General features: G+C 45.9%; 1 protein-coding gene across 1 annotated transcript in view; it reads left to right on the top strand.

Moving 5' to 3' along the window:
• Positions 1 to 8243: 8243 nt before the first annotated feature.
• Positions 8244 to 8837, top strand: part of SNTA1 (syntrophin alpha 1) — a 102272-nt gene continuing 101678 nt past the window's right edge. The window contains exon 1 of the mRNA XM_068263274.1: positions 8244 to 8590. Within this exon, the coding sequence (XP_068119375.1) occupies positions 8329 to 8590 (262 nt within the window). The 5' untranslated portion in view covers positions 8244 to 8328. The remainder of the gene's footprint in view (positions 8591 to 8837) is intronic.

The following is an 8837-nucleotide window of genomic DNA, read 5'->3' as shown; positions in this document are numbered from 1 at the left end:
CACATTTTTCACATACAAATAAATGACTTTTACACATAAAATTAACTCATTACCTCCCACACTCCCCATTTTTTTTTTTTTGTAATTAAAAAAAAATTAAAAAATTTACAATTAAAAAAAATACATAAATAGTTACCTTAGGGACTGAACTTTTTAAATATTTATGTCAAGAGGGTATAACACTGTTACTTTATAAACTATGGGCTTGTAATTAGGGATGGACGCAAAACTGAAAAAAATGCACCTTTATTTCCAAATAAAATATTGGCGCCAAACATTGTGATAGGGACATAATTTAAATGGTTTTATAACCGGGACAAAAGGGCAAATACGTTTCATGGGTTTTAATTACAGTAGCATGCATTATTTAAAAACTATAATGGCCGAAAACTGAAAAATAATTATTTTTTTCCCCACATTTTTCCTATTTTCCCATTAAAACACATTTAGAAAAAAATAATTCTTGGCATAATGTCCCACCTAAAGAAAGCCTAATTGGTGGCGAAAAAAACAAGATATAGTTCATTTCATTGCGATAAGTAATAATAAAGTTATAGACGAATGAATGGAAGGAGCGCTGAAAGGTGAAAATTGCTCTGGTGCTCAGGGGGTAAAACCCCTCAGCGGTGAAGTGGTTAATACTTCCAGCCACAGCCCCTCAACAAGCATGCAGATCAGGTGCTCTGACTGAAGTCATACTGGATTAGCTGCATGCTTGTCAGGTGTGTGATTTAATCAAGAAAACCGCACACCAAGAAGTGGAGTAATGCTGGTGCTGGGTATTCCGTAGCAATCCAAATCCATGAATCAAAAAGGGGATCCGCACACAGACTCGGGCTCGTTTCCACTGTTGCGGTGCGGAATCGCCTGGATTCCACCGCAGTAGAAATCGCATGTGGCTGCGTTTTCGCCTGCGGATTTAGCTGCGATTTCGCATGGCAAGGAGCCAGGCGAATTTAACCACGTCACTGCTTGAGTAAAGCTCCATAGCAAACCATGCGAAATCGCGGGGAAATCCGCATGACAAAGCCACATGCGATTTCCCTAATAAATGCATTAGCGGCGATTCGCCCGCATTCCTCCCGCACGCGAAATCTGACGGCTCTGCCGTGCAGATTTCTGCCGCACCGAAAAACGCTCCCGCCGCCGCACAAGTGGAAACAACCTCATCCACTTACATTGACTATGCGAATCCGCATGCAGTGCCCGCATGCGGATTCGCTATAGTGGAAACGAGTCCTAAGGAACAATTAAGTTTTTATTGTCCCAATGCACACATATACAATTATGATTCGTACAATCCGATGATAGGTCCCCTTTGTCAAGGCACAAACAGACAAAGCTGATCTCTATTAGGCCCAGTGCACACCAAAACCGCTAGCAGACCGCAATACGCTAGCGGTTTTGGGAGCAGATTTGAGAGCGATTCTAGGTATGTTCAGAGAGGTTTTCTAGACATACCTAGCGGTTTTGCGTGCGTTTTTGTACAGCAGATTACACATATTGTTACAGTAAAAGCTGTTACTGAACAGCTTCTGTAACAAAAATGCCTGGCAAACCGCTCTGAAGTAACGCTTTTCAGAGCGGTTTGCGTTTTTCCTATACTTTACATTGAGGACGAAACGCCTCCGAAATCCGCAAACGCGCAGCAGGAGGCGCGTTTGCGGCTTGGTAAAAACCTCAAACCGCCGGTGTGCACCATCCCATTGCAATACATTAGACAAGCGTTTTTATAGGCGGATGCGGCCGGCGGATCGCTCTAAAAACCGCTCGGTGTGCACTGGGCCTTACTGAGGTTCTGTGGCCCTAGAGGATGTACAGTGGGAGGTGTAAGGCATTTTGCAAGGTTTTCTTTAGATTGTAAGCTCGCAGGGTCAGGGCTCTCTCACCCTTTTGTGTCTTGGAATTTGTTATTCATTTCGTAGCTCTGTTATACATTTTATTCATTATACTACATCCATCACTGTAATTATCAAGTCTATATTTTGTACCAGCGTCCATATTTGACGTATACCATTATCTGCATTATTATGTACCCCATGTTTGTTTTTCTTACTTTGTACAGCGCCATGGGATATGTTAGCGCTTTATAAATCAATAATAATAATTGTAGGATAGTCCTGGAGGTGTCTGAGTCTCAGCTGTAATGCGGGTAGCAGAATTGGGCCTTCTACTTCATCTCCATTATTATTATTTAGTATTTTATACAGAGCCGACACTCATGACGTCACACACATGCGCAGAGAGTGCCCGGCAACGGGAGCGCGATCTAGGACACGCTCCGCCGGGCCAGCGCAGACGTACTACTCCGGGTCATTGCGACCCGGAAGTAGTAAGAGCCACAGATAAATGACAGCTTGGGCAGCAGAACTGTTCGCCCAACTCTAGTTACGGGTACTTTTTAATAAAAAAGGAAGCGTTCACTATCTGTTTACTAATAAGCAGGGAACGGACAAAAAAGTCCTGTTCTCTGCCCAAGTAAGGCCCAGTGCACACCGAGCGGTTTTTGGAGCGATCCGCCGGCCGCATCCGCCTATAAAAACGCTTGTCTAATGTATTGCAATGGGATGGTGCACACCGGTGGTTTGCGGTTTTTGCCAAGCCGCAAACGCGCATCCTGCTGCGCGTTTGCGGATTTCGGAAGCGTTTCGTCCTCAATGTAAAGTATAGGAAAAACGCAAACCGCTCTGAAAAACGCTACTTCAGAGCGGTTTGCCAGGCATTTTTGTTAGAGTAGCTGTTCAGTAACAGCTTTTACTGTAACAATATGTGTAATCTGCTACACAAAAACGCACCCAAAACCGCTAGGTATGTTTAGAAAACCTCTCTAAACATACCTAGAATCGCTCTGAAATCAGCTCCCAAAACCGCTAGCGTATTGCGGATCTGCTAGCGGTTTTGGTGTGCACTGGGCCTGAGAACATAGCCTTAAGGTGGCCACAGACCATACAATTTAAAGTTCCAATTTTACACCAATTCAATAATTACGATCGGTTGTCCTGAAAAATCGAAAGCTTTTTTTTTTTTTTTTAATTTGTTTGAGAAATCTGATAGAATTTCCTGTTTTTATTCGATAAAAGGAGTGTTGGATTCTTCTGAACAATCTTTATCAAAATTATATGGTCTGTGGTAGATTGTCAATTACTTGATGTACAGACCCAAGCAATTTTTTCCTGAGTTTTCAATCATTTTTTTCATAATTGGCGAAAGATTGAACATGAGTGTGTGTGGTACATTGGTCAGATTTTTTTAAATGTTACAATGAGTCAGAACACTTGATTGCAATTCTTGAATTGAAAAGATATTTAAAAAATTGTATGGTGTGTGTGTGGCCAACTTTAGCGTGACAGTACTGATTAAAGGGCAGCAAGTGTGGCAAAGCTGAATGCATAGTTGATGCCTAAGGGTCTCATGCTTTTTGTACCATTAACCTCCCTCCCAGTCACTAACGCCTCGTTCACATCATTTAGCGCAGATGGCTGTGCGATTGGAACGCAACGCGTCCGATCGCACGCCATCTGCGCTCCTATGCGCTGCGCTGCAGATCCCATTCATTACAATGATTGGGATCTGCGCTGCGATTCCCAAAAATGCGTGCAGCACGCGATAGCGCAATCGCGCTGCCACGCAGCGCATATGATGGGAACGGTAGAAGGGCTGTCTATGCCCTTCTACCGTTCTTGCGTGTCGCACACTATACGCGCTGCCAAAATGCGGACGGCAGCGCGTATAGTCTGAACGAGGCCTAAGGCCCAGTGCACACCAAAAACCTCTAGCAGATCCGCAAAATGCTAGAGGTTTTTTAAGCAGATTTCAGAGCGATGCTAGGCATGTTTAGAGAGGTTTTCTAAACATGCCTAGCGGTTTTTGGAGCGTTTTTGTGTAGCAGATTTCAAATATTGTCACAGTAAAGCTGTTACTGAACAAAAACACCTGGAAAACCGCTCTGATCTAGTGTTTTTTAGAGCGGTTTTCCACTTTCCTATACTTTAACATTGATTCAGAAACACCTCAGAAATCTAAAAAAAAGTGCTGCAGCCCCCAAGTTTGCATTTGTGGAAAAAACGAACCACTCTGGTGTGCACCATCCCATTCACTTTCATAAGCCAAGCGGTTTCCCCCCTGCAACGCTCCAGGACCGCTCTGGTGTGTACCAGCCCTAAGAGACTGAAGGTTGTCAGCAATTTTTAAGGAGACGCTGTCGCTGGCATCAGTCACCCGCGATGCATGCCTATTGTTAGCTGCATTATGCAATGTCTACAGACAGGTTGTGGCATCCAGAAACATGATGCAGCCTGCAGAAATATGTTGTGATGACATGTTACAGCCGGCTGTGTGACATAACCCTATTGCTGGCCTCACATAAAGAGATTAGGAGGCCACGCAATGCCATACGATGGCATAAGTGAAAGTGAGTGTGGCTATTCTTGTTATAATCGCCAAAGAATAGACCATATTGCATCAAAACAGAGTAGCTGGTGAGCCCATCACATTATTGCTTCCAGAGTGAACTGATCGATCTGCATGGTGGATTTTCTTCATAGCTATGACTGCAACTGGTTTTAATATTGAAAGTATTTTGGATTAGTGTTGTGGGTTGATTAAAAGTGATCTTTTCACTTTGTGATCTTAAAAGTGATCGTTATTATGCTGATGCATATCTTTTAGAGCAGAGAGGAAATTCTGAGTTCAGGTCTGCTTTGAAGTAAAACTGAAGCCAAACTGAAAAAGTTACTTACCTATTTTTCCAAAAGCCCCTAATAAGTGGTATTCATGCCGAAACGCATTGGGCGGAGCTTAGACTGTGACATCATATGTAATACGTGGAAGGCGGGCCAGATGTGGCTTATTCTGGAACACAGTTTGAGTTATAGGGCAGGATGGTTACAAAGAGAATATACTACAGACAGGTGGAGTTATCGGAGATTGTAGCGGACAGTTGATCTATCAGCATCACTGTCAGCCAAGGCTGGTTATAGACTTTGTGCCTCCAGAAACAAAGTTGTGCGGATGTGCCGTATCTCCTTCACCCGTTTTGGCCGCGGTGCCACCAAAAAGCATGCCCTCAGAATAGGTAGGTAAGTAGCCAGGCATAGGTGCCCCCAGTATAGGTAGCCAGGGATAGGTAGGAGGGCAGCCATGAATGGAGAAGCCCCCAGTATAGGTAGCCAGGGATAGGTAGGAGGGCAGCTATAAATGGAGAGAGAGAGAGAGAGCGCGAGCCACCCCAGTACCTCTGCACACTGTACATGTATGCAGCAGGTGGCTAAATGTACTGAATCTCTGGGAGCCCGTAGCAGCTGCACAGCCAACAGTGCCAGAGGGGGGGTGCAATTTCTCTCCTCCTTCCCTCTCCTAGGGCCCTCCTCCCCCTCCATGCAAGTAGAAGCAGCAGAAGCATAATGACACATGGTCCAGCCAGCTACATATGGGAGGGGGACTACCTATACTGGGGGACACCTTTTGCTCCATATAATAGGGGGGCTACCTGTATTGGAGGACAGCTTTGCCTACACATGGGGAGACTACCTATACTGGGGAACACCTTTGGTTATACATGGGGGGGGGATTACCTGCTCTGGGGAACACCTTTGGCTACATATGGGGGGGGGGGTGGGGGGTGGACTACATATACTGGGGGACACCTTTTGCTACATATGGGAGGGGAACTATCTGTACTGGGTTTTTTTTTGGGGGGGGGGGGGGGGGGGGGGGCTGGAGACAGCAGCCCTTGGGTGGTTAAATGTACAAATCCGGCTCTGGATGGTATGTGTTGGACGTTGAGGTGGGGAATTTCTTTGAGGGGCTACTATTAGATATTTCTTATGTGGTTTGCTTTGGTAGAGGCATTAGTGTTAGGCAGTGCTAGGCTTCTAGTAAGGGGATTGCTTTGTGACATAGGGATATTATTAAGCGTTTAGGTAGAGGTTTGTTTTGGGGAAGGGGGATTGTTTAGTTTGTTTGCTTAGTGGCATTGCACATGATGCCCGCCTGCGTGTCCCATACAGTGAAGCATACAGCCAATGAAAACTATGCTTCACTGCCGCTGGTAATGCACGCGTTATGCAGTACCAAACTGCATGCATTGCGTTGGGAGATCGGATTCAGTTGGATCGCATCAAACCAGATACACTCAGAACATCACACATTCAATTGCAGTGTGATTCTGTGCCTTAAAATGCCTCTGTTACATTGCACCGTCGGGAGCATAACTGCATTGTGCTTCCCCTCCGCAGAGATCTGTCAGACGCTTCCCTTCTGTCCCTGAGTGATGTGTGACTGGGACGGAAGCCACATGGTGGTTGCTCATACAGCATTTGTATACTGAAGGAGAGTGAAGAGGACCTGTCTCACCATTCCACTGCTGCTTTGCATTAAGTACAGGAGTCGGCTGTGACGGTGGAGGGTTGCAGGGGCGTAGCAATATTGCTACGCTCCTGTGCAGCGCAACACCCCACTGTGAACTTAACTGAGATGATAGAATAAAAATGTTTTATACATACCTGAGACTTCCTCGAGCCCCCTCGCGCTGATTAGTCCCTTGCCGTCCTCCTCTGCCTACAGCCTCTGCAATCCTGCCTGGTAACTGCCCCATTGCAGGTAGAGCTCTGTGCCTGCGACGTACTACTGCCAGGCGCAGAACGTTCCCAGCTGGGGGAGCGGGCTTGACCATACTGCACCTGCGCCAACTGGCGCCCCAGGTATGTATAAAACTTATTTTCTCAAATAGGTCATCAGGGGGGTCTGCTCTGTATGGCTGATAATGTGGTGAAACCCCTCCCACAGTGTGATGTCATGTCCATGTTCCTGACAGTTTGCTGTGAACCTCGTTGCATTGTGGAAAATAACTTCCAACTTTCCAAACTGCCAAGCAGGGCCGGTGCTACCATAGAGGCAAAGGGGGCAATTGCCCCAGGGCCCCAGAGCTTGTAGGGGCCCCCAGTGGCTACAAGAGGAAAACATTTTTTTCAAGTCGACCTTATAGTTTTTGAGAAAATCGATTTTTAAAGTTTCAAAGGAAAAAAATACACATTTAAAAACCCGCTGACTTTAATTGTTAATAGCAAATCCACCTTAAATGCTAGAAACCCTAAATTTGCAGGATATGTTAAGGAGATCATTGGGAATAAGAGGACAAACTATTTGTTTTTCAAAAAGACCTTCTAGTTTTTGAGAAAATAGATTTTAAAGTTTCGAAGGAAAAAAGTATACTTTTAAATGCGGTAAATGTCACTTTTAGTAGCAAACCTAACGGTAGTCTAATTTTACATGCATCAAAAGAAAGAGCAATACATTACCTGATGGGGTTTCCAGGGGGTCCATACGCAGCCGCAGCGCTTTGGCCAGGGATTGCTATACAGCCGCAATATGGCTGCATGGAGATCCCTGGCATTTTTTCCTATTTTCCCAATTTTTTTTTTTATGTTTAGAGTGTGGGAATTTAAAAAAAAAAATTATGTGGGGTCCCCCCTCCTGAAACTTTTTAACCCCTTGTCCCCCATTCAAGCTGGGGTAGCCAGAATGTGGAGCTCCGACCGATTGGAGCTTCACAGCCTGACTATACCAGCTGCAAAAAAGGTCCCTTAATGCCGATTTTTGTTGGGGGGCCCCCCAGGTTTATTTTGCCCTGGGGCCCTATTGTTGCTTAAACCGGCCCTGCTGCCAAGCAACCAATATCTCTCTCTGTGCATAGAACTCTCAGTAATGAACATTCTGTACAGATCACCTGGCAGAACTAAAGATGTCACCACCTGTGATAAATGTCAGTATGTAAATCAGTGAGAGGAAAGGTTTTGCAATGGGCAAACACTGACTAAAAACAATCTATAAACGAATATTGTAAAAAATAAGCAATTATATTAATTAGGTTATTTTCACCACAGGTACTCTTTAGGTGCTAATAAAGCCTTTAGTAGTATAGTGGTAATATAAAAGTACAGGTATTTTACCCATCAGTAATAATTGGTGCCTAATAATATTTTAGGCCCCAGTTAACATTGCCCCATATTATCTGATTTCACATAGCAGTGGGCACTATAGCAAAGAACATGCAAGAGAGGCAGCATTATCATAGAGCCTTGTAAAAAAAAATCAGACACAGCAACACCTGCTACAGTGCAGTGGGCAGTCAGGACACAGTAGTGGGCATAATCTATAGGGCTGGCACCAGGTGGGTGTGTCCCCCTGGCCTTGGCAGGATTTGGGTATGGGCGTTCCCAGTCCAGGGAGGTCTTCCCTCTGCCCCCCCTCCCTTCCCCACTCCCAGCCCGGAGAGGCTTCTCTCCTGTCCCCCCTCCTTCCATCAATCCCTCTCCGGGCTTGCTGACCATGGCTTCCCCAGCCAGGACTCACAGGAGCGGCTTGCTGGAGCTCCGGAGTCCCGGGGAGCGCTGGAGCCGGATCCTGCTGCTGCTGGGCGAGGAGACTCTGAGCTTCACCCCGGAGCCGGAGAGCGGAGCGCCGCTGCCGGAGGAGAAGGCGGTGAATGGGGGGGACCCGGCTGGCGGGGTCCCGGACTCTATCATCAACCTGCGGAGGACGGTCAGAGTGGTGAAGCAGGAGGCAGGCGGGCTGGGGGTCAGCATCAAGGGTAAGGGCGCCTCTGTGTACGGTGCTGGGAGCTGTCACTGCAAACTATGTCCAGCCACACTTCTGCAAGTTTACAGACACATTGCCCAGGCACTGGCTGCACCTCTCCTCATGCAAGTGGCTGTCTCTGATTACTATGGACAGTGATCAGACCCAAACTACGTTACATCGTCAAGTAATGCATGCATTATATATATTGGATATATTTTAAAAGGAATACCGTATGCAACTTGCTCAAAAATGTTGAC

This window comes from Hyperolius riggenbachi, chromosome 12 (assembly GCF_040937935.1).
Source record: "Hyperolius riggenbachi isolate aHypRig1 chromosome 12, aHypRig1.pri, whole genome shotgun sequence".
Lineage (NCBI taxonomy): Eukaryota > Metazoa > Chordata > Amphibia > Anura > Hyperoliidae > Hyperolius > Hyperolius riggenbachi.
Note: the sequence above shows the minus strand (reverse complement) of the source record. Positions and strands in the feature narration are given on the sequence as shown.